Below are 26377 nucleotides of genomic sequence, written 5' to 3'. Positions count from 1 at the left end.
CTGAGACAAAACGAAGAAAAATCTATCTCCAGTATAGACCTGCAAGGCCCTTGATTGCAGACTTGTTTAATTAATGAGATAATGCTAATTGCATGACAGCATCCCACACAGTGAGGAGGAGGACAAGAGGACAATGGCAGTGGCTATGATTACTTTCCATTATTAACTATCAAACGCAATTACCAAAAAGCCCAAATTAATGTATGATGGTAAAATGGGCAAGGTTATTGGAGTGAGGTTTTATAAATACCTTGCAATTGGACTCTTGACTGGGTCTTGCTTGGCTTGGAATTCCAACATTTTGATCAGTCTAGTCTTCATTACAGTCCTCTCCAGAATCCTCTCTGTCATCTTCAAGAATCTCCTAATCTCTGTCAGTTACTTTATCACCATAGAAATGTTTAGGAGACATCTCTCCAGTAAGAAAAGAGGTTGTGATTGAGACAACTATGCTCTGTTGGGTTTGTTCTTTTTCCTCTAAACATCACTCCTCCCCTCTTGCAAAAGGTTTCAAAATAAGGCATTGTCCACGGTAAATTGGAAGAGGAATTGAAACGCTGACTTTACTATGTCTTTCTGTGCTTTTTTTTTTTTTGGCCAATGAATTGCAGAAAGAGACACTTCAGATAGGGGAACCTCATCATTCACCTAGTGAAATCAATAAACGAGTCATAATTTTTGGATCTGGATTTCAAACACCTGAAAGTTTGGAGATACTGGATCCAATGGGTTTGGTTCAGGCTACACCGTTTACTGTATGGAATGGATTTGGATTTCAAATGGCCTCATACTTTGGGGATGTTTGGATCTGGGATTTTGATTCCGAATTGCATCTCTTTGATATAACTACTCCACAAATACCCAGATATTAATCTAAGGGGTGGGTATGTCTCTGGCTGATGGAATAAATATGAGTTCCCCCAGCTTCTGACTATGAACCTAAATCTGGACCTAAAGAATCCCCAGCTTTTATAATTTTATACTAGATTTTTTTTAACAGAGACCAGCTCCCATGATGAAAAGTGTCAAATTATATCAGGGATTGGCAACCTTCGGCATGCAACCTGCCAGGGTAAGCCCCCTGGCAGGCCAGGACAGTTTGTTTACCTGCCGCGTCTGCAGGTTCGGCCGATCACAGCTCCCACTGGCTGTGGTTCGCCATTCCAGGCCAATGGGAGCTCTGGGAAGTGGTGCAGGCCGAGGGATGTGCTGGTCGCTGCTTCCTGCATCCCCCATTGGCCTGGAACGGCAAACCAAGGCCAGTGGGAGCCACTATCGGCTGAACCCGAGGACACGGCAGGTAAACTTACCCTGGCGGGCCACGTGCCGAAGGTTGCCAATCCCTGACTTATATTAACATTTTGTGACATGGACACAGGGCTAGGTACCACAGCTTGTGACTTAAAACCTGAATTTAAACCAAGACTTTCAGAGGTGAAGAGCTAGTACCCTGGCTCCTAGCTCACCTTGCCCTAAAATCTGCTATTTTCAAACCAAGTCCTCAAGCGTTTGTCAATGTTTACGCCATCCTTATTCAGGCAAAAGCCTCATTAACTGAAGTTAAGTGTTTGACTCTCCTTAAAATCAAACTTTTGCCTTGATTGGGGTTAAGTTAAGAGTTTGGGATTTGGCCATTCGTTTGCAGAGTGCATGGAAAACCTGAATATTACTTGTTTGGTTTTTTTTTAACTAACAGTGCAAGGGTGTTTGATTAAGTAAGTTGCTAAATAGTTTATAAATCAAAGCCAACTTATGGTATGTTGCATACACAGCTTGGGTGCGGTTGTGTGAAATGTGTTTGTATAGCACAAAGGATGTTTAAATTCATTCAATGATTAAACAGCAAGACATGATGGCTGTGCAGAAACTTCCCAATTCTGTCTGCTGATCAGAGGCTTTTTCAGGCTAGGGGTTTGGTAATCCTCTTGCATTTTTCAATTTATTCTGAATCCGATTCATTTTTGGTTTTGTGCTAATCTTTTCTTAGTTCTAACAGGATGTTCAGGAGAGCTTCCTAACAGCCACTTCACACATTGCCATTCATAACTTTGTTAAGAGTTCCATTATAAAACCCATAGGGCTTTAAATTACTCCAACACGTAAAGAAGAGAGAAGGAAGGAAAAGTGGAAAGTGGGACAGTGGGAAGGAAGTATCTGTCTTCACAATTCACATGTCTCTGGTTCTTCTGCCTCATTGGTTCTTAACACCAACAGACTTGCAAGCCCTTACTTCTCCATTCCCCTGCTTTTGGAAGCTGTGGTTCATGCATTGCACAGAGACTTGGCTTTGATGGATTTTCTGCTCTTTTGAGTACTCCTGGGTATCAGGAATGAGATTCCATGTTGCAGGTATGTAGAACCACTGTAGTACCTCCACCGACCTTGTCTCTGTGAGGAAAAAAACCACATGGTTAAAGAAAAAAAAAATAAGGAAGGTGGAGAAAAAAGAACAAATGCAAGAACATCCCTGGTTGTTACAAAATTAATCTGCACCATTGGCTGAAACACAGTCTGCAGCTTGTTAGTAAGTTTAATATAAAAGCATTTTCTCTTTCACTGGGCAAGGTTAATAAGAAGTGACTACATGGGGCTCCGATGTCTTGTTAGATGGGGACTGTGTGCATGGTGAGTTTCAACACTGTGTGAGCTGAGAAGAAGGCCACTGGAGCTTAATTCTCCAGAATAAAAGAAGGGGCATGTTTTCCTCTCCTATTTTCAACGGAATCACTCTGTCAGCTAAACCTAGACTTAAGGTGGCCCACCTACCGTCCATGCTCCAGATCCAAATCTACAGTCCCCTATCTGCTACTGTCTATGAAAAATGTGCCAGTGCCAAATTCCCATATTTTATTCATATGCAGCCCTCCAGAGCAAAGATTCCTCCCCCTCATAAGATGGACTCTGCAGTCTTTTTAGAAGTGTTTACAGCCTGGGTTGTGCTCGTTTTGTGACTTGCTTATGGTTGCTCAGCCCTAAAATGTGACAACAGAAACATGGACACGTTCTACGTTATATTAAAGAATGGTCTCGTGGTTCGCACCCAGGAGTAGGTGCCAGGAGATCTGCGGTCCATTCCCAGCAGTAAGACCAAGTTGCTCTGTGATCTTGGCCAAGTTACTTACGCCTCCATTTTCAAAAATGGCCACTAAGCTAGGATGCCTTAGTTTTTGCATACTCAACTTGAGAGACCTGCATCAGGACTGGGTTCACAGAGGCAATCAGTACCCCACAATCCAATTCTCTTTCCTATGAGTTGTGAATGCTCAGCACCTCTGAAAATCAGACCCTAAGTGTTTAGATAGGCATTCAAAAATTGATGACTGGTCTCCTGACCAAGTGCATAACTTGGGAAAAGATAATTGTTCCTTCTCTTCCCTCTTACACACCTATCCCAGGGCAAACATAATGCAATTTTTAACAGGTGTTAATGTTTGATGTTAGGTAAATATTCTTGTTGCTCGAATAATTTCACACATCTTTAGGGTGGTGTTTTCGAATTTTACTTCATAATGGACCACAATTCCCAATGTCCTCAAGTCTTAGACTGTTGTGAGAACCCCAGTCATCTCTTATATAGCAATTTAAATCTGCTGACTTGTGTTTTATAATGTTTTTTAAAAAGCACGTTCAATAGTGATGCCACACAAATCCTGCCACTGTTACGTAGTAGTGACACCCGTGACATCTGGTGATGTCACAAACCATATATTGTGATATCAGCATGGGATGAGAAAGCTGGTTGTTTAAAAAGGGGAAGACCTCTCTTTACACAAAAGCCTTGGTAATTAGGAATTATAGGTAAGGAGAGGAGTACTTGTGGCACCTTAGAGACTAACCAATTTATTTGAGCATAAGCTTTCGTGAGCTACAGCTCACTTCATCAACAAAAACCAACCTACTTGAAATATATGTAGGAGTTTGAGAAATATATTTCAAAGTTCTTTAAAGGTTCTTTAAATGTATTTGGAGATATTGTTTTATGTAATGTCTCTTTCTTTTTTAAGTACTTTACCAGTCTATCCCTGGCAGTTCAGTAGTTGTCAGCAACAGGGCTGTGTTTAAAATGATAGATATATTACAATGGAACTATACATTTGTATAGGCTTAAAATCTTCTTCCTTTTTTTATGTTGATAATGGGAAATGGAAATTTACAATTGAATCAGTGTCATTAGTCTTTGGACTTGATGCTGGAAACACGCATGGTGATCAGTCCCATTGACCAACAGTGCAAAAAAACCATTAGTTGGAAATAGCACTCGGGATGGGTTTATGGTGAACAAATACCAGTTCAGATTTAGCTGAGCTCCCATTTTGTAAGGTCTGTGCTCAGGATGTTGTAAGGGAATTACATTTATCTCTTTCTCACCTGCCCCAGTTTCAAAGATGCTTTCATTTCCCAATGTCCCATTGGCAATAGCAGGGAAAGTCATCTTGAAAGAGCCACAGCACACCACATCCTTCGAATGCTCTTTTTTGTTGGTAGGTCAATAGCCCAACTAAGCTGTAACCAAAGATGGGTGACACCTGCCCTTGTTACAATAACTCACATATAGCCATGATAAGAACCTTAGAAACATCAGTAATTTCACAGGAGCACTCTAAGTCTATGCAAGTGGAAAGAAAGGAAACACAAAGAGACGTAACCAAGGATTCATTAAATAGGTAAACTTTAAAAAATATATACATAGTGGGAGATATTTAAAGGCACAGAGGAGAGTTAGACACCCAACACTCATTAACATTCAAAGAGAGCTGTGCACTTAACTAACCTTTACTAATTGTAGTACAATTTGGATAGGGGTAGCATTGTAAAAACTTAAAATGATGGCCCATGCACCAAAGAGCTTTCTCAGCTGTCTCTTTGCATCTTTGAAAATTTCTCTCTTAGAGGCTAGAGTGTCAGGAAGAAACTTCCCTTATCATAGAATCATAGAATATCAGGGTTGGAAGGGACCTCAGGAGGTCATCTAGTCCAACCCCCTGCTCAAAGCAGGACCAATCCCCAACTAAATCATCCCAGCCAGGGCTTTGTCAAGCCTGACCTTAAAAATATATGGATAGAGCATTCCATAATTGTTCTATACAGAGTTTCTTGCACCTTCTTCTGAAGCTCCCAGTGCTACCCTCTGCCATAGAAAGAATATTAGGCTACCTGGAACACTGGTTTGATGCAGAAGGGCTGAGTCACAAGCTATTTTGATGCATCTCCACCAGTCCTGCACCACAGAAGGTGCAGACTGGTGTTCTCTGAAATATCCTGAAGTAGACGATTGAGACAGTCAGTTAAGTCTGCTTGGTATCAAGGGATCAGTGCAAAGCAGACTTAATAGGCTGGTGACACTGACCAATGATTTTTACCAACAGTCAGATGGTTTTAAAATAATGTTAAAATATTTCATAGCTTGATATGAGACACTAAAGATAGTCTCCATCCCCAAATAGTGACATTATTAAATACATCAGTATTTTATGAGCTGCCTCTTCCATTCTTTCTCTATACCAAATAATAATAAAAAATAATAATAATTAATAATATAAATTATCTGGAAATAGAATAACAGAGCTTCCTTAAATCATAGCATTGAGAACCTGAACAGTTTTTGAAAAGAAAATTAAATAGCCTGTTTTATGATTTATTCTCTTTTTGCTGTGCTTGCGAGGTATGACTTATTTTTCCACTGAAACGTATCTGGCCACCAAGCACAAGGAAGAAAAATGCTCACAAGCCCACGTCTCTGAGCACTGTTGACCTGCAATGAGTTTAAGCTATTGCCTTTTTATATTTGATATATATACACAAACATTTTGCAGAGTCATTTGAGGTCTTTTTCTTGGGCTGTACCAGTAAATTGTGGAGTCTTACCTTCAATACAGGGAGTTGGCTTGGAGATGTAATCTGATTTTGGACAGTGAATGGCTGGGTTACTTTAGTGTATGTGTGTGTGTGTATTTTCTTTCCACTGTATCACACAATGCCAGCACTCAAGGTAAGAAACAGTGGGTGAAACAGGGTCTGTTTCTTGCGGGGCTGATTAAACAAGACAAAATCAATTAGCATCTGAGACCTCACAGGTTTCTGCAGGCAAATTGTTCCAATTAGCCAGCACCAGAGAGCAAATTAGGAGCTAATTAAAAGGAGCAGCTGTGATTTCACTGACACAGTCCTGCCACTGTTGCTGTCACATGTGCTGCATGTTAGACTGATTAAACAGGGAGCTTTGCCGTGTATTTTCCCTGTAACAATAAACTTCTATGTTAATAAAAGAGAAAATACACATTTTCTTGTGTTGATCCAACAGTTGAGGACAAATGTTTCTTAAATGCGATATATGGGGTGTGTGCTGCAGCTTTAACTAGAGGAGTTACTATTGTGATGAACACACACACATACATATACACAAATCAATTACATTAATTGCAACACGAAATTAAGAAAAAATGCTATGGATAATTGTGAATGCAACATGCACTTTCATTACAAAATGTTCATCAGAAAAAAAAAGAGGAGAAGAAGAAGGGGCGGGGGGGGGAACTATTAATCCCCGTTTCACTTGAAACAAATAATTTCATCGAGCTACCCATCGGTATAAACACAGATATTCACACAAAACACACATACTTTGATTAAAGACCCTATACCAGTATACTGTAAGTGCAAAGACCTTAAGTCTCTTTGCAAATATGAATTAAGGAAACCTCACACAGCCTTGCTTTACAGATGGGCAAAGTGAGGCACAGACTAGTTATCTGATGCAGCATCACACAAAAAGCGACTGAGTTCACTCCCCAGTCCGATGCTTACTGGACAGCCCAGCTTCCCTGACACTAATGAAAGGAAAGCTTATACTGTGTGCAGTTGACCATTCAAGCGGAAGCCCACATGCCCCTATGTGATTTTCCTCTCTGAGGGCTGTACGCTGTCACCATTAGTTTTGCCTAGTGTATCGCCTTTTCCTTTACTATTGCTAAACGTGTTTGGGATTCTACATCTGTTGTACCTTAATTCTTAGGGCAATAGCTGATCCCTAGGTGTTTAGTGCTTTGGGCATGGGCTAGTTTCTTAAGGTTTGGACCTGGCCATTGGTGGGAGCACTGTGCCAAGAAGGAGAAGCAGGCTTCTGATCACTGAAAGGCAGAGCCATTTTGGGATTGTAGAGAGAAGCAAGTCCACCCTTCCTGACTTTCACCCCACAACAGATCCTCCTCCTTCCTTGGCCTGTGCTCCCAGCATGACCAACCTTCATGCACGGCCAGGTCCCAGCCCCTCTGTAGTGGAAAGGGAAGTTGCATCAGGAGCTAATAGCAAGAAGGAGCTGATACAGAGCTAGCACTTGGCATTGTGTGGGAAGGCTGGTGGAGAGCCATGAAGCTTTCTACCAGTCTGTGAAAGGATGGTGTGGTACTCATTGCAGGAGACAGAGAGATGTGAGGACTTGTTGTTCTATGGGCATTGGGAGGGAAGAAGCAGGAGCTGGGCTGAAGGTGAGGCTCCAGTTTGGGGGAGAAGGAGAAGAGGTGTGGATTACAGACATGTACACTCACCGCCAGGACCTCGGTAAGGAGTATAAATGTCTACTACACTCATCCTTAGCACTCAAAGGGTTAACAGCCTCCTTAATTAAATGGAATGTGTCAGCTTGGCTGGTACCACCCAAAAACAACAACCCAAAAAGCCCATTTTCACCTCACCAGCCGCTAGTCTGCAATCAAATCTGCTCAGTCATGCCGGGGGACAGATGAAGGAAAGGAAACCAGCCCGTTCCAGCCCTAATCATTCTGATGACTCATCTCCTGAATCAACAGAGGCCTTTGCGACAGCCATGACGGGGTCGTGCTGCTTTTTTGAGGGAGGGTAAACACTGCTGGTAAACATGTTTCCCTCTGTCCCCTAAACATTCACCTCTTGCAAATAACGTGAGTCAGAGGTCCCACCCAATAGCAGGTCACTGCCTGCCGTCTAGCTCAGACGTTCCTTTGACACAAGCTTTATACCACCCGACATCAATTCTCCCTGGACGAAGGCTCCTCTGGAAAACTGACAGGGTTTATTTATTTTTACAGAGGTACACATGCACGTATATATCTGTATAAGAAAGACTTTTTTTTTTTTTAGGAGTGAGGAGAGGCGTCTCGCCAAATAAACGATGCTAAGCGGCGCGTTCCATTTTAGGTGTTGACAGTGTATAATAAATCCCGACCCTACCTAACATTTACAGGAACATTATAAAATGAGTGAAACGGCGTGAGCTGGTTCCCTGGGCAACCAGACAAACACAATAAACAAGCGGCAGAGGCAAGAGTAAGTTACACCATACTCCCTGGGCCTGAAATATATCACTTTACATTAGCCTTCTGCTGTTGCTGCTCCTAAATGCTCTTTGTTTTATTATTACTCAAAAATGATGGGGATTTTTAGTGCAGATGGGTATGAAATTGAAAAGTTCCTTTGGTGTCTTGCCTTTATGGGCCTTTTCCTATATGTTAGAGGTGGTGTGAAATAATAATAATAATTAATAATGACTAATAAACTGATACAAACTCTATTCCCCCAAGCCAGAATAATATTTTTTAATATTGTGTCTAGAACTCTGAAGTTCCTCTTTGGCAGGAAGAAACTAGTTGTTTTTTCCCCTCAAAATAAAGGAAGATTAATCATAAAACTTGAGATGTGTCTGAACCACACTCCAACTGAATTTGGATTTGGATCTGAGCTTTGTGGCAGGTCTCCAGTCTTTAACCAAACCAAACCCCTGAGTTTGACAAGCACCTGTTTTACAGAACAAGTCTGGATTCAGATTAGAACTTTGGATCTTGGGCCCACCTCTAAATATTTATTGCATTGTACGCTGGAGCCTTCTCCGTTGACTGATTGTACCTACACTGTGTGCTAGAGATCTTTCTGTTTACAGATTGGGAAGTCATGTATTCTGGGCAGGAGCGGGATAAGGAATCTGGACGTAGTCTATGCCGCCAGATCATCAAGAAGCGGGGAGGGCTTCTAAGAGGTGGGAAGATGGAGTGTTCCAGGGGAGGTGAGAGCAAGAAATTGTGGAAGGACCACACATAAGAAGATATCCTTAGAAAATTTCAGAGAAACCTCTAAGCCTTTACAAGTCCATTCACCATTGATTCCTCCATTGTTACTTCACCGCTGATGGATGAAATAGGATTTATTTGCTGCAGTCTCTCACCCCCCGACCACATTCCTTCAAAGTTTTCCTAGCATTTATTTTTAATCAAGCACTTTTTGTGGTTTGTTCTTGTTTTGGTTTATGTATTTATTAGTTTAGTAGAGGCAAACCCAGTGTGAGCCCTCTTGGGCTGAAGATGAAGCTCAGTCCGTGACAAAGGCACTGGAATGGCTACATTTGGTTATTCCAGCTATGCAGAAACTGTATGAGCCCAAGAGGAACGTAAAGAGTACAGGAGGCAGTAAGTCATAGACTTACTGTCCTAATACCAGAAAGGCAGGAAAATAAAATATTTCATTCAATCCACTTAATTCCACTTCTGTTAAACAGCAGCTCTAGTGCGAGGAGGAAAATGGTGACCAGAGGGAAACTGTTTTGGAAAGTAAAGTGAATAACTAAAAACCCAGAACTTTCATGCAAAACAGCTACAATGCATGGGTCCCCTCTTCATTTGTTGTCCAGGTTTCCCCCCCCCCCCCCGCCTTTCTTCTCACCCTGCTTATTCCGCTCACCTGCTTTTCCCATCACTAGCTTTTTTGCAGGGTTATGAAGTTTGGAAACCTTACATCAGAGTGACTTACAAATGAGGGTGGGGTAAGTCACATGCTTCTGGCTTCCTTACCATATGTAGCTGCAATCTTTCCAGCCTGCTGAAATTTACAGAGACAGGCCTGGCAGCCCTGCCAAGTAACAAGTTACCGGCCTGTGAGCTCCAGGGCGGATGGCTTTTAAATGGGAGCACATCCACTCTCCACGGTATGAAAGCAGAGAAGAGAGCCTGGAAACGCCTCTGTGTGAAAACAGGGTAAGAGTGGAGGATTTTTTGTGACAGAAACACCACCCCGTTGATGACTAATTAGACTGAGCGGGCTCCAGATGGCCAGCTTCTTTAATGACGCCAATTAGGGATCCAAATATTTGTGTGCAGTGCCCTTTTCCTAGAAAGACGGAGCAGCAATGGAGGCCTCACATTTCTGCTTCAGACTCAGGTCAGCCTTGCGATCCCTGGAACCTGAGTGTGTAACCGCAGATGTGAAGGAGGAAACCGGGAGGGATTCAGCAAGGATTGAGATATTTAAATCCCCCTTCTGACTCCAAGCTTTATCCCAAGCCAAATTATTTTTCAAGATCTGAAAAACTCCGGTTGATCAGATTCCCACCCCCATCTTTTTATTTTTATTTTTGCAGCAGCCTTGGTTCTCCCAGGTTTGGGCCATGAGCAGAAACAGAAGAACCATAATACTGTGAGAAAGGATGCCCTACTCCTAACTTGACCAGAAGTAGTGAGTACTGGGAAGCTCAGAAGGTTTCCATCCTTGTTTTGCAGACCCAAGAGGTTTCCTTAGTATATGTGAGCAACTGATTTTTGGGCACTTGTCCAAACTGAATTGAATCTTCTGAGGTTCTCCAATCCCAAAAGCCCATCTAGCTCATTCGCATAGCCTCTATTACCATAGCATATGAGCACCTCACAACTGTTAATGTATTTATCTTCCCCAAACCCCTTTGAAGTGTTATCTCCATTTTACAGATAGGGAACTGAAGCAAACAGAGGCTAACTGAATTGCCCAAGGCCACACAGGCAGTGCATAGAAGAGTAAGGAATTGAACACAGGTTTCCTTAGCCCCAGGCTAGCACCCTAACCACCAGGCAAGCCTTCCTCTTGCTCCGTCCTGTGATATACTTCAGGACAAATGGGCAGGAACACTTGACTCCGCTCCTGTCATGGGCCAAATTTTACAGCCCTTACATACATTGAGAAGCACTTACTCATGCAAAGCAATCACACTCATTTGACTTTAATGGGACTGCTTGTATCCGTAGTTACTAGACCTGGCTAGAAAACAACAATTCTGTTTCACGACAACTTTCAAGGTTTCAAAATATATTTTTGAACAAAAATAAGATCTTTCGATGGTTTTCGCAAAATAGAATTGTGTCAAAACGTCTGTTTTCAGCTCCAAAAGATCAGGCTTTTGATCTCTTTCTACCTCTTTCTCTCTCTCCCTCTCTCATACACCCTGGACTTGAGAAACTTTCCCATCAAAACTTCAATGCAAATTGACACATTTTTCCAAACCATTCTGGTTTTGACGAAACAACTTTTCTTAGAAAAAAGAATGTTGAGAAATTTACACCCGGTCCAAATCTGGCCTGTTGTATGGGTTAGATTCAAAGAATCAAGATGGAGAGCCCTCTTCTCCTGAAGGCGGCAGGGGAGGAATGCTGGTGGGTTCCAAAATGTACATTTCCAAATAGCCATTGACATGTCTGAGTGCATTGGACTAAATTAACCACAGATATTATGAGGTTTGTGTTGTGTCTGAGTGTAACAGTAGCAAAAGAACCCTATATGAGAATTCCCGGACACATAAGACTAATATAGCCCATATATGTTTCATGAAATGCACTGCGCACAGTCACTCAGCTCTTATTATTAAAAATGTCGGGCATGGGAGAATGCATCTGAAACATAGCATCAAACGCAGAGGAAATGTCACAAAAACTATCTGAACTAATGCTTTATTTTGTGTACATTATGTATATTTTATTAAAAGGATCATAAACACAGTATGTAGAAGACAATTTTTCTCCCCCTGTTGACTAACACACTCACCCACCCCCTCCTTCATCAAGAAGAGCCACACACAATGCAACACAGCCCTGGCAGACAACACAGTGTCATCACAGCTATCTTACTGTGATCATCAGGAAATGCAGGATTTGTTGGGGTAAAGCATCTGGGTTATTTTCCTTCATGAGGGGCAGTGACAGACCACAGAGAACTCAACACACCAAGAAAGCAAATACAGAAGGTGAGCTTTGGGAGCCACTGACAACTGAAAACGCCCATTTGTTTGAAAAACGCATGCCTGTAAGGCTATCAGAGGCATATATTGCAGTTTTCAAGATGTTACCAGCAGAGCAGCAGGAAATAGCTGTGGCAATGTACTTATTTCCCAAATTCCTTCAACAACAAAATGAAAAGAACTAGCGAGAGAGAGAGAGAGAGAGAGAGAGAAAGTTTGAGAATTAGGCAAGGAAAGGGAGATGTATGCCCAGTTTGATCTGAATGCAGGAGCATTTGCTTGCATTTAGGTTCAAGAAAATAATAATAGTGATCAGCATTTCTCTGCTGGGTTTTGGTGAGTTTGTGAAAAGCCGGCGTCTAGCAAATGGGCATCCTGAAACTCCAAAAGGAAATGTCTGAATAGTTTGGATTTCTGGCAGGATAGAGTCTGGTGGATATTTACAGAGAGCAGCTCACCACTGAGAGAGCAAAGAAATCTGCAGCAATCTGCCCCAGTGAGGTGTGAGATGGGATGAGGAATGGTGAGAGGACATTTAAGGGCAAGATAAGTCTCTTGGGGCTCTTTGATGTATTTTGGGGATGAGCAGCGGCAAATGAGAACAAAATTTAAGACAACAGTATGGAAGTGACAGTCTAAAAACCCAGAGATTGAGCTCCCTTTGTTGTTATTTGTGGAGCTCTAGCAGGCTGGATAGGATTTCACTTGTGGTTTCTATTCTCTCCATCATCTCTCAAAAATGTGACAAATTCAATGAGCTTTTCAACCACTGGCCAGGTCCAGCACTTGCAAAACCATCCCACTCTCCCCCAGTCACACAGTCCCTTCTCCAAAGAGGCCCATTTGAATGACAGACCTCCTGATCTAAAGTGTTATGGAATTATTCTGACCTTCCTTCCCCCTCAGGCTCAGCTGAGTGTGCATGAGGCACTTCAGCTGTCATCCAGTTGGACTTCAAAGGCTCGCGTCCCTGCGGACGGTTCAGCCGAGATCCCATTACTCTCATGACAAGCACCTGAGATCTGCAGGTTGTCTATTTCCATTGTTTGAGTTCATTTAGTGCTCTTGTAGAAGTAGTGGAATAGTGCTGTCAATAATCCAATATAGTGCTAATCGATTCAGTCTGGCAATGCCCCTCACACCTGACCTTCATCATACCAATCCATGCTGTCCCAGTCCTCATCCCTCATTGCAGTTTTCCTGATGCTCTTCAGTCCCCACACATCTATGTTAATATACCTCATAGCTAAAGAGAAGTACTCCTGAAATCCTCGTCTTGTCAACCTTTCCAATGCAGTTTAATCCTCATCTGTAACAACTCCTCTGTGATCCTAGTCCTGGGGCCCTGTACCGCTATGCTGATGCATCTCAATAACAACTTGCAACACTCCCATGCTATTTTAGTAACGTGCTGTCTGCCTCAAGGTTCTGTCTCAATGAAAGTGGGAAGCCTGCACACCTCTGGGAATTTCAAGAGATGAGAGAGCAGGAAAAGAAGCAACTATTAGCACAGAAGATACATGCCTTTAATTTCAGATGATTATCTGTAACAATAATAAACCATGTAGAGTATATCTCTATACCTTCAATGGGTACGTCCGACCCTTAATCTGGACACCTGGTTTTAGCACACTAGCTGTGTTTTAGATTCGAGAGGCAGCCTACTTTGAACTAGAAAATAAGGGTGGGAATTCTACTGAATCCAATACAAACTGTGACAGACAGGTTGTCTTAGACAAGTCACATACACTCTCTGGCCTAGTTCTGGTTGCTTTGCATTGCTCTGGTGCGGCAAAGCAGCTGGAAAGCTGACTTAACCTGCTACTCAGGAATTCACCTTGCACAAAGTGGAATCAAGGGGTGGCCTCCAGCCAGAAAGACACAGTACGGGTTGAAATCCTGCGTTAAAATTCAAGTGTTGACATTGCTATATTAAAGGGAGGAGGTACCTTCTGTCCATCTGTGATTTTCCAGATGGAAGTCAAAGGCCCTCTGGGGACAAATGCTTGTGCCCTGGCTGAGGTTCCTTGACTGAGCAGAACAAACTTAATACCTAGGGCTACCCATAAGCTATTTGCTGAGTGCATATTTGTTGTCCACATAATGACTGCACTACCAGGATGGGCTCTAATTCATCATTTTGTATACAATCCTTGGGTAATAAAAGGCAGGGCATAAACTCCAATTCTATCCCTATTTCTGGAGCCCCTTTATAGGGTCAGGGCAGCTAATTGGGCCATTTCCTTCAGCACCCTGCTGGCATCTTCTCCATACTGCTTTGAGAGCTCTTTGACCAGGCTTACTTTCTGGAAGTTCTCTCTCAGATTAACTTCTAGCCGTACCTGGTCCAAGTACTCTGGGTTTGCAGCTTTCACTGTCTCCTCCAGCTGACTTTGATGCTGAAGTACAGAACGGACCATTTCCTGGAGCTTCATTTCCACAGCAATGACACCATTCGTGGCATGATTCAGCTCCCCTACCTGCCGTTGGGCCTGCTCCAATTTTTCAGGCATTTCTTTTTCTTCTGCAACGAGTGAAAACCTATAGCCCTCCATGTGCACCTGTACATTGCAGGCACCTAAAAGACAAAACAATGTATATCTTGGGATTTAGCTCGTTCTGGTTTTGGTCCAAGAAGGATGTCTAAATGCTTTTGTCACTAGAAACCTAAACACTTGGCACCACTGAGCTATTCACAGTGACTGACTGTGAAAGGAATGACATAAAATTAGGTTCTTTCCAACTTCCTTATCTGTGGTTGAGTTTTGTGTGTGCGTGTGTTGTACAATAGAGCCATTTCCCAGTAGTAAGTCAAGCTCCTCCATGCCACTTGCTTCAACACATGCGGACCAATTCATCCTTAGTACAAACACATTGATATTCCCTCTAGGGAAGTCGTTGGAGTTAAACCAGAGTAAATTTGACCCTTAATCCTCTGTCTTTTACCTGCCATTCTTTCAATGCAAACCATCAGGTGTTGGGTAAGTCTTTATAAAAAGTGTATTGAAAATCTGGTCTAATCTTCCATGAGATGCATCATTGTTCTTCTTATTACTGGCGTCACAAACACATGGTGCTTCTAGTTCCATATGGGATTTGTTTAGCTCCTTGTTTAGATTGTTTTTCTTTTTTGCTGCAGTGGCTCAGAAGGTTAACATTACATAGGAAGGTTTGGATTTACTGCCAAGTGAAGAGTTACTGCACTAGAAAGCCAAATCTAAAGAGGGGAGGAGAACTTGAGACAGATTTGTTAGGTCACTGAACCTGGCTGGGAAATTTTTTATTCCTCTACAATGCAGAACCAACCTAGAAGCCTGGTAGGTGGGAAAGGGTGTCCAAAATTCTTCGCATCTTGATTGCACATTGCGACAGAAAACCAGGAAGTGGCCTTACAAGAATTAGCAAATCAATCATATGCTTTTGTTAAATAACTGGGAAGTTCAAAACAGGGCTGGTTCTGTTGTCTAAGGATTGCCATGCCATATGGGAGACCTGGATTCAGTCCCACTCCTGGACTTCATGAGGACAGCAGAAACAAGAAACAGTGTAAATACAACTCCACCCACAAGTGGGGTGACTCCTATCCTGGAACAGTGACCCCCTTCACCCCCTGATCATCTGAAACCTTGTGAAAGGATGAATCAAACTAGGTGCCGTGTTCTTATTTTATGCAAAGCAGTTCCCTACGTTCCCTCCAGCCCCCAAGAAACATAGCCCTCGGTGTGAATGGTGTGAAACATGTTGTTTTGGGGAAAGTGAAGGTAACCATTGTCTGACACACAGCTTCGGAGGACTAATCCTTATTAATACACTTGTTAATCTCTGCTGCTCTCCTGTAAAATGCAGACTCTTCATTGCTAACCTTCCTAGTAGCCACGGGGACTAGACAGATTCTCTATAGAGCCCAGCTAATGCTGTGCCCACGTCAACTTGCAGGGGGGCACAGTTAGTTCAGTCTGAGCATTTGGTCATCACTGTTTTACCATTGGCTTCAGTTCACCCTTAGCCCTTGTCTGCTTACCGTGCTCCTGCTTTATATTCTCTATGCAGGCTGCAAGACTATTAGTGGGAGCACAGCCAGAGACTTCTTTCAGCCTTTGGATGGCTTCCTTCATGGCCCAGTGATCCCCATGCTGCTTGTTGAAAGTTTCAGCGATATCTGAAAACACCGTGTCAATCTCGAGCACATTTACCAGTTTCATGGTGAGGGTCCCTTCCTTACTGAAGACATCTGCGAAGATTAAAGACCCACAGGAATTGGAGTGTTAGCAAAATAATAAATCAAATGGGAAACGAAAAAAGACTTGCATGAAATATATGGAAGACTCTGGGCTACCGGCCATGCTCAATTACAAACTGGTAGTAATATTTAGCAGTCCTCTTGGTACCACTGGCTGGAGCCAGATATCTGTCTATCTACTTTGGTGCTTATCGGGCCCCAGTTACCATAATTATCTGCTCACTTCATGATCTTTAATGCATTTATCCTTGCAAAACCCCTCTGCAGCAGTGAAGTGCTATTACTCCATTCTGCAAATAGGAACGGATGCACAGAGACAATAAGGGTAAGATTTTCAAATGTGCTTAAGCGATCTAGGACCATAAGACCAATTTTCAGAGTGACTTAAGTGCCTAAGTCACTTTTTAAAAATGGGACACTAAGACGTCTTTGAAAACTTTACCCTAAGTGACTTGCCCAAGGTCACTCAAGGAGTAGAGTAGAGAACTGAACTGAGATATCCTGAGTACGACACTAACTACTGCACCATCTTTTTTCTTCTATCCTCCACTTAGAGTTTTGACCAGTAGATCCCATTTTAGGGTAGGAAGGCTGGATAAGGCATTGGACTGAAACTTTGGAGACCTCAGCTCCATTTCCATTTAGCCACAGACACCCTGTGAGACCTTGTGCAAATGACAAACTGAGAGATGGTCGGAAATAAATAGATGGAATTCAATAATGACATATGCAAAGTATTACACTTAGGAAGGAATAACCAATCGCACAAATACAAAATGGAAAATGACTGGCTAGGAAGGAGCACTGTAGAAAAAGGATCTGGGAGTGATAATGGATCACAAACTTAAGTATGAGTCAACAGTGTAATACTGTTGTAAAAAAAGTGAACAACATTCTGAGATGTATTAGCACTGGCAGGAGTGAGGTAAACAAGACATGAGAAATAATTCTTCCACTCAATTAACTACTGATAAGGCCTCCATTGGAGTACTGTGACCAGTTTTGGGCACCACACTTTGGGAAAGAGGTGGACAAATTAGAGAAAGGTCTAGAAAATATGACCTAGGAAGAAACTTTGTTATCATGTTGCCCCCATCCTAGTCTTCTCTTCTGCAAACTAAACTAACCCAATTTTTTCAGTCTTCAAGTATATAAAAGGTTGTTATAAAGAGGAGGGCGATAAATTGTTCTCCTTCTGCACCGAGGACAGGACAAGAAGTAATGGACTTAAATGCAGCAAGGATGGTTTATGTTGGACATTAGGAAAAACTTCCTGTCGGGGTAGTTACGCACTGGAACAAATGACTTAGGGAGGTTGTGGAATCTGTCACTGGAGGTTTTTAAGAACAAGTTAGACAAACACCTGTCAGGGATGATCTAGTTAATACTTAGTCCTGGCTCACTGGAGGGGATTGGACTTGATGATCTCTCGAGGTCCCTTCCAGTCCTACATTCCATGATTCTATGATTTAATCTACTCTATGCCTCACTTTCCCATTCCTCACTTTACAGGGGTGTTGGGAGGATAAAATCCTTCAATGCTCAAATCTTCTCCACTAAGCAAATTTTTCTTATTCTTAGCCTAGGAGTTCCGTTGAACATTATGTTGCAAAGAATTTCAACTCTACTTAGAGCATTTGGCTGTCCAGTTCCCAATAACTTTAACGGGAATTTGAGAACCAAATTCCTTAGGCGATTTGAAAAAACGGTTGCACCAAAATAAGTACTAGAGTCCTAATTAAAAGTTGAGGTATCTAACTGGAAATCAGACCAGTGGTTCCATGACAACACACTTAGACCATAGTTTGTTTTACAAACCTGCAGAAAATCTAATTGCATCTCCCGAGCAATGGAACACATGATCCATTTGCTAGTAATATTTCTAACAAATGTCACAGAAACTTTTTTTTTAAAAGAAGGAAAACTCTAGTCAGATTTTATTCTCCAAAAGTAGGCTTCAGTATGCTTCCTTGCTGCCAGATTAATGCTGAGAGTGGTTTTCAAAAAGTGTCTTAGTTCTATTAAATAAAAGAGAAAGAAAACACTTTTTTTCAACAAAAAAGAAAATTAAGAGTGCAAGTAATCCATCTGTAACAAAACAGAAGGTCAGAGTCTGCTCTCTGAGATGTCAGGGAAAACCCAGAATTACTCCACTGAACTCAATGGAGTTACTCCAGAGTCAACTGAAAGCAGAATATGGCCATTTACTTAGTTCCAGGTAGATCTTTTATTTACTTATTCAGTATGTCTGAAACAAATACCTGTTTGGAGGCTTTTTTGAATACTGTAGAAAAGTGATTTGAGAGACTGTGAAACCTGTGATAAATGCCAAGCTCATAGCTTACTATACAGCTGTCAGTTATCCCAGTTCCAGGTAAAATATTAGGGCTGTTTTTTGACAGAAAATGGAGATTTCAATAAGACCAAAAAAATCATGATAAGTCTCTGCTTTCTGAAAAAAAATTGAGCTTTCTTCAAAAAACCAAATGCCCAAAAACCTGAAACACTTTGATTTTTAGGTGAAGACCTATCTGATGCTGGTAGAATTGTCCCAATTTGCCACTTGTGTTCCCTTCCTAAATTACTATAAAGTCTATCACCATAGTCTCTAACCCCTTTAAATATTCCATTGAACATATTGCAAATTAAAGAGAGTTTTTAGCCCTGGTGTCTTGGGAAAAATCCATCTTTGTCAATTACATTCTATTCTACCTCCTTCAATTATCCTCCAGTTTCAACTAAATTTGGTATTCTTCACTTCCTGTCCTAAACTGCTGCATTCCACCCCACATGTGGCTCCACTTCAGTAGCACTGCAGTGAATTCCTATACATGTTTGATAGTTTAGTTTTTGGGGGGGATAAAAAGTGTTATATAAATGTGAGAACATTCCCATTTGATATGCTCTTTTATAACCACATGCTTACAAACTCGGGGGCCGGGGGGGGGGCAGTCTGCTTTATTATTTTGTTTGTTTCTCTTGATTGCCCAAAATGGGAGCCTGAGAATATGTGAGTGCGTGCATATATGTACACACATATATATGCTTTCAGCAATGAAACGTTTTTGGGTGAATACCAGAACTTACTAATTATCACTTCAACCACCATCTAGAAAGAGAAAAAATAAAACGTCCAAGGAAAATAGTTAAAATCTTACCACCGCCAATGTCTCGACAGGGTCGTTTTGGATACTGTGCAGTAAGAGCTTCCCTCTGTGAAAGAGAAGAAAAGTTATTATGTCTAATGCAAGGGTTTCAAATTGAAGGGGAATGAGCTTTGCTTATGCTAAATCAATGCTGATATCTTCACCTAAGACTATATGTATTCCCACTTGGAGGGGAATATTAAAGACTAGAGAAGAGGAAGACTCCCAGTATACCGGATATTATTTACAAGTATAACTCTAAAAGATGGGAGGTTTTTTTTCACTCGGATCACACAAGGTTCAAGGTGACCAACAAATGCTGAAGCTGTGATCCCCTTGACTTGTGTTGAACAGTGCCTCATTACACCAGGAGTAGTCCTGTTGAAGTCAGTGGGGACTAGTTATGGAATAAGGTATACTCATTGTTGAGTAAGTTCTGGCCCAAAGCAAGGACAATCCCACCCAAAGAAGACTGCTAAGAACCAGAAGAAAATTTGGAAGGGTTTTCCATTAAATAAGTCAAGTATAGTTGCCTCATTTTCTCTCTCTGAGAAGATCCTGAGCTGGTGTAAATTATGATGTAGCTTGGACAATTTACACCAACTGAGCCTCTGCCCCCATGTGTTTATTTGCAATCTAGTACCATGAATACTTTTCCCAATCTTAGCTATTTTATAGCAAATTAGGTGTCTGAACTCTGAGACCTAATCTAAGTAGTTGCTCTTAGGCATTGTTTGTGAGTGCTCTGAATTCTAATATCTATCCGTTGCTAGATAGAAAAGAATTTTCTCAGTTTTAGCATCCATTACATTTTCAGAATTACCACTAGAAGTTGACTATTATCAGTCTATTACACAGTCCATCATTCACTGTGCCAAACACGCCCTCTAACTCCCAACCCAGGCTTGGGACAAGACGCTGGAAAAACAATTTGCCAATGAGCTCACCGAGTGTTTAAAAATATATAAACCAGAAACATAAGTGTAAGAGAACTTTGGGTAAGTCACTTCACCTTTATCTGTGCCTCAATTTTTTCATGAATAAAATGAGGACACTATTTCATATCTACCTCAAAATAGGAATCATATGGCATAAGTAATAATGTTTGCAATGCTTTTTGAAAAGTAGAGATGAGAACGGATGAAAAAACACAGTCAACAAAACATTTGTAACATTTTGTTTTTATTGTTTCCTGTTTTTTTTTTCACCACAATTCAAAATGTAGAGACAGTTGTTCCTCATAAATTTGAAATTCAAAAAATTTCAGTCTGCTCTTCTTCAGACGAAAGAGCTATCTGATGAAAGTGTATTTGAGGGTAAAGCATGCTGATGATCATCAATGGCAATGATCACTTATGCTGGGTTGAAAAAGCTGCTAAGAATCTGCACCAATTTTGGTTTTGTGGATATATTTTTATATGAACTAATCAAAAAAATAAGCAGCTATTAAGGAGTGTACAATTTGGGGCCTGTTATCCCTTGGCAAAAAGGTGCTATTTAAAAATGAAAAAAGTGAAGAAAAGTCAACAGTTAAAGAAGGGGGAGCTTTCATATTATTAATTATTACTATTATTAACTTATTAATTTGTTTGGCGGTCGGGCCCATGAGCCCTATTCATGGACCAGGATCCCCATTGTTGTTAGGTTTTGTACAAACACACAACAAAAAGAGGGACCCAGCCCCAAAGACCTTAGAAGCTCATACAAGCCTTTTCCAAAATAATGTACCAAACACAAATTATTTTGAGAAATATGCTTAGCTGTAGTAATTTACTGTCTGCCCTCGCTCTTATTTATGGTCAGACTGGCACCTTGCAATCTGCCCTGAGTAAAGGACAGCCCACAGTTAGGCTGCCCTGCGAGCAAAGCAGACACCAAATTGTCACTGCTTACTTTCACCCCATGCATGGACTCAGCTGTGCAGGCCAGCACCATGGGGAAGTGGACCCAAAGCTCTGCCCATGCCCAGACCCTGGTCACTTGTGTAGAAGGAGGGAATGACAGTTCCCCAGGGTCTGCTTCCCACGGCTGTGGTCTGCAATGAGACTAGCCTGTGGAGGACAGTAATGGGGCATCATACGTCACCTTAAATCCCTGCGAAGACACATACACCAGCTCAGAATTAGACCCTTCATATGCATATATGGGATTTCTGGGAAAGTACACCTACACTTCCCTCTCTCTCACATTCTCTGTACGGTGGAATCTGTTCAGCAGCCATGCCCTGCCCACATAAGACCATCTTTGCCCAGCATTCTAGGGCAAGAAAGGGGTTATCAGTTTCCAATATTATTAGTCTGCTTGATTCCCTCCCCCCCCCCCCGCCACACTGGGCACATTAATAACCCTTTCCCCCCCTTCCTCCTTCCTATCCCTGCTCTCCCAAGAGTTCTGTCCTGCTAGGGTGACCAGATTTCCCGATTTTATAGGGACAGTCCCGATTTTGGGGTCTTTTTCTTATATAGGCTCCTATTACCCTCTACCCCCTGTCACGTATTTTTCACACTTTCTGTCTGGTCACCCTATGTCCTGCAGGCATTTTTGCACACAACAGGGTAGCTGCTCTCTTACCTCTCCTGGAGTAGCTGAGAGGCAATGGCAACAGCAGAAGAAGGACATGCTTATTTTAAAAAAAGAAAGAACGAGGCTGAAGTTCACTAGCTGGCAGAGGGCCCTTTAACCAGCCTGCATGGACCACTTACTGTACTGGAAAACAACAAAGCAAGCGCAACACAAGCGAAGTCAGTGTTAATGGCATTGCAGACACAGGGAATTTCAGAGAGAAACCGCTGTCCTGCCTAGAGATTCCCTGCCAAGGTTTCTTTCTTTCTGCATTTTTTTCTCTTCAGCACAGTAATGGCCTCTGACAACTCAGGCTTGTTCCCTCTGCAAACAAACTGTGCATTGTCAAACAATTACGGTGAATCTGCAGAATTTACTTCCGCCCAGCAATCGCTCCCAGAACATACCATTTTTCCCTCTGGGTGGGGGAATGACTGAAAAATGGCATATACCAAGACACAAGAGGCCAGCTGTTGAGGTTATTTGGAGACTAAGGGCTAGGGTACTACCTTGATGCACGTTGAGTACCACCTCATTCCAAGAGGAGTCCCATTGATGAATATGGGACTATTTCCACAGTGAGGTATTGTATAGCCTGAGTAAAGGTGGCAAATTCTGGCCTTATGATAGAGAGAGATTATTGTAATAAATACGTGGTCACCTAGTATCTTCAAAATTTTCATTATGCTGCACATCATGTCCACATTGAACTTCGTGGTCACACCAGAGAGAAAACTCTCACCAAAAGCTGTGAAAGCAAAAGTCCAAAGTGCTGGAAATAAAGGGGAATCTCAGATGGCTTTGAGCAATATAGAGTACATGACAAAGAGTTCTGATTCTGCCCTGTAGAGGGGAGTGCTGCACATCAGTCAATTCATTACCTACTCCTCTTAGATAAAACTTATCCTTGAGCATCTGAGGTTCATGGATCTCACGTCTGGGACAGTAGCGTAACAGCTCTGAGGCATGTCTGCCAGACTGAATTTGTCAGTAGAATTTTACAGTCACAGCAGGGATAGATCTCAGTCTACCTTAAAAACAAGCAAACAAAAAGGCACTTGCCTCTTGAGTTTAAGGAGAATCTCCATTAGCAGTTAGAGGGCCTAGGAAACATAGTTGAGCAGTTCGGTTTCTATCCAGTAAAGAAGAATGGCACTCTCTCATAGCAACTAGCTCATTACATCCCTGTAAAATTAAAATCTGAACATTGAAGAGCAACTTCAGATTTCCCATTTATTGAGGCAAATGGAAATTGACACTCCAAAATGCTTATTATTAACCACAATGCTCTGGGCAGAGATTTGTTTCTCAAATTCTTTCCCTTTTTTTCTGAACCCACTATGGCATCTTTTTTTCTCCTTTCCTCCCACTCTTTCAGCCATGGATCCCAAGTAATAGTCATATTTGTGTTCAGCCTCAAGTCTCCTGCTAGTTCTCTTGTTCCTATAAAATGGAGCAATTAATTTATTGCAGACTCACCACAGTTGTTTTATTCATCACAACTTTAATGCTGCTACGAAGTAGGCCCCGGAGATGTAATATCATCTTAACAAAACTGTCCTGAAGACAGAAAGCTGAGAATCAGGGAGAGACCTTAACATAAACAATGTACCTTGAGTGTGTTTCTGAGTTAATATTTCTTGCTATAAAACAATATGGAATAGCGAAAGGGCACACAGTATGTTCCAAGTGAAGTAACCGTAATGTAAATAGATTTGGAGAGGGACAATGATAAAAACTACCCACTAACAGACCCCAGAATAGACCTAGTAAAGTTACAGTGAATAATTTGGAAGATCCACGAGTTCTACATACAGCTACCCTATCTTGTGAATAGTTTGGGTAAAATCTAACTTCACTTGAAACAAGATCTTTGCACACAGTATCCATGTCCAACAGTCAGGGCTATCAAAGCTATTTGTAGGTACTTGGATACAGTGTTAATGAGTGTAGTATAAGAACTAGAATAGAATAGAGTGGAGCGCGATTAGTGAAACAACGACTGGTGGAAAGCCCAAGCTCCAAAAGCCAGTCACTAGGACACAGGTCATAGTAGGAGGCTTGCTACTTCCCCAAAGTCATGTAGAAAGAGCCTAAGATCTGGGAGCTTATCTCCAGAGCACAACAAGAGGAAGGGTTCTGTATGTTTGGTTTGATTTTGTCATGTCTTGTGATCATCTCCAAAGCCTAAAATCAACATCTTAATCGCTCTGCCTTGGCTGCCCTTACCATTACCTAGGGATAATTTGCACAGACACCCAAAGCCAGGACCAACCTTACAAATCTGAAATTTGGGCCAGGTTCACGGAAGGTTGTTAGCCTTTTGGTGCATCTGAACTGAGTTTTACATTGCCTTGGTCTGGGTTTTCGTTCAACTTATGGTTTCAGGCAGAAACCCTGACAAACTTGGTGGATTTTTTTTTTTTTATGGTTTTCCTGGTCTGAACCCATCTGCTCCGAACTGTGGGAAAGTTTGAGTCTGAATCTTGGGTTACAAATGTCCTGGCTCAGGCCTAACTCCACAGCATGCTGAAACAGAACACAAAATCTGAATCTCTCCAGACCTTGGGGACATTTGGCTCCAGTTCCATCTGTGCCTATGACTCTGGATTTGTTTTTTGAGCCCCAGTCTGGCAAAACTGGTGGCTTTATTTGAATATCAGTGTAAGGATGTTCCTAAACCAAAAGAAAAAACAAACCTTAAAAAAAAGCCACATGAAACCAAACTGTGGGTAAAACAATGTTTGCACAACCCCCTGAGAAATGAACATAATCTGGTGCCAATATCACTCCACCTTTAGAAGGCTGTTTAGTACATTCATATAAAAAAACAGTGGTTGGGGGAGGGGTGGCAGTGGGGACTACGGGGGGACAAAGGACTTATTATACCAGATGAGACCCATGGTCCATCTAGTCCAGTGTCTTGTCTCTGATAGTGGCCAGAACTAGAGCCCTCAGAGTGGAATAAATTGCCCCAAAGGAAAGTTTCTTCCTAGCCCCCATCAGGTAACAGCTGGTTTATGTCCACAAACAGAAGCATTATGTGATCAGCCACAAAGCCACAATCAAAACCTGAAGTGCTCTGGTGTCATCCAGAGCTGTTGACAAGTATCTGTCGTTTCCCTTCCAGCCTATCTCTACCATTCATCGTGTTTTATTATCATGTGTTTTAACAACTGTAATATATGTAGTGTAAAAAGCAACTGTATTTAAACAAAAAAAGGAGCTAAGACACAAAATTGGATTGTCTTACTATGACATAGTGTCATCAGGTTCCCAGCCTGTCATTATGAAAATATAGCTTACGAGCATAGTGCCCCTGCCCAACCAGGTTTCATTTGCCAATGCATGTTGAAATCATGCCCTGTTGGCCCTGCCTCTATTTACCACAATGGCATCGACTCCATGCGCTGGGGCCCATTCTGTTTAGGTTGCCTCAGCCAAGGTCATCATTGCGTAAAGCATGAGCCCACAAATAGCAATTTCTTGCTATTTCTGAGGAGAATTACTAGTCTCTGTTTGCATCAAAAGCTGTGAGGAATCCCGGCTACACTTGGGACGTGGCAAAGCTGACTTAGTCAGAGTTTCTTGGATGAAGCAGTAAGAAGAAAAAAAAGATAGAAAGATGAGTCACTGCTAAATGAAAACCTACCCTGTAGCTTCTCACAGAAGTCAAGCATTATTAATATATATATATATATATATATATATATATACACATATATTTCCCCATATCCATATGGATATATACATGTGTATATATTTATATATAGGACCAAATCCTGGATGGTGATATGCATATGCACCTGCCATAAGGCTATTTTGTCTCACAATGGAAATCTTCAACAGAAGTAACCTGTTCCACCTGTGTCTCCTTCAGAAAGTCATGGGGACATGGAGTAACATTGCAGAATGGGGTCATGAAGAAGTTACCTTCTCTGAAAGGTATTTATATAGCCCCTGTCAGCATATTATGTGAGCACCTTGCAATTTTAAATGTATTTATCTTCACAACACCTCTGTGAGGTACAGAAGCGCAGAAATGGGTTAGGAAGGGGAGCTAAGCATACGGTTTCTCATAGATAAATTTCTGTTCCCTTTCAGGTCTTTCAGAGCCCTCACCCCACTCCAAGGTGTCATGCTTCATGCCTTAAACTATCTCAGGATGGATTTGTTCCATTCTCTTAGAGCAAGCCCAGATCTATGGTACCCTGTGCATTAACCATGCTTACCCATCAGGTCTGATTGAGTTCAAACATCTGCATTTCTTCCCTTCAGGTGTCTGTGACCAGTAATATATATTGGGGGTGGGGGAAGCTTTCTTAAAACAAAGTATTGTTTCTCGTTTTAAAATCCCTTTTTTCTCTAAATGGTTTGTTCTTACTCCACAATAAACAGTTTACACACATGTCTATCTTACCTAAG

General features: G+C 41.8%; 1 protein-coding gene across 2 annotated transcripts; it reads right to left on the bottom strand.

Annotated features, from left to right (window-relative positions):
• Positions 1 to 11608: 11608 nt before the first annotated feature.
• On the bottom strand, positions 11609 to 22360 carry LOC119567617. 2 transcript variants are annotated; one of them, XM_043528540.1, is made up of 4 exons: positions 21962 to 22340; positions 19406 to 19457; positions 16026 to 16235; positions 11609 to 14582 (listed from the first exon to the last, which is right to left on the bottom strand). In XM_043528540.1, exons 1-4 carry the CDS (start codon positions 22007 to 22009, stop codon positions 14215 to 14217), a joined length of 678 nt encoding a protein of 225 aa, XP_043384475.1. In that variant the 5' UTR covers positions 22010 to 22340; the 3' UTR covers positions 11609 to 14214. The 2 variants fall into 2 exon arrangements, with proteins under 2 accessions (XP_043384475.1, XP_037770162.1); XM_037914234.2 differs by having other exon boundaries at positions 11610 to 14582; positions 19403 to 19457; positions 21962 to 22360.
• Positions 22361 to 26377: the final 4017 nt, after the last annotated feature.

The sequence above is a fragment of the Chelonia mydas genome, chromosome 14 (assembly GCF_015237465.2).
Source record: "Chelonia mydas isolate rCheMyd1 chromosome 14, rCheMyd1.pri.v2, whole genome shotgun sequence".
Classification (NCBI taxonomy): Eukaryota; Metazoa; Chordata; order Testudines; family Cheloniidae; genus Chelonia; species Chelonia mydas.
Note: the sequence above shows the minus strand (reverse complement) of the source record. Positions and strands in the feature narration are given on the sequence as shown.

What these genes read in the sequence shown, in the direction of transcription:
- LOC119567617 (XM_037914234.2), bottom strand. Translation starts at nt 22,009, where the DNA reads ATGTCCTTCTTCTGCTGTTGCCATTGCCTCTCAGCTACTCCAGGAGAG. An exon ending in TCTCAGCTACTCCAGGAGAG is followed by an intron (nt 19,458 to 21,961) that starts GTAAGAGAGCAG and finishes TCTCTTTCACAG; the next exon opens with AGGGAAGCTCTTACTGCACA. An exon ending in CTGTCGAGACATTGGCGGTG is followed by an intron (nt 16,236 to 19,402) that starts GTAAGATTTTAA and finishes TAATCTTCGCAG; the next exon opens with ATGTCTTCAGTAAGGAAGGG.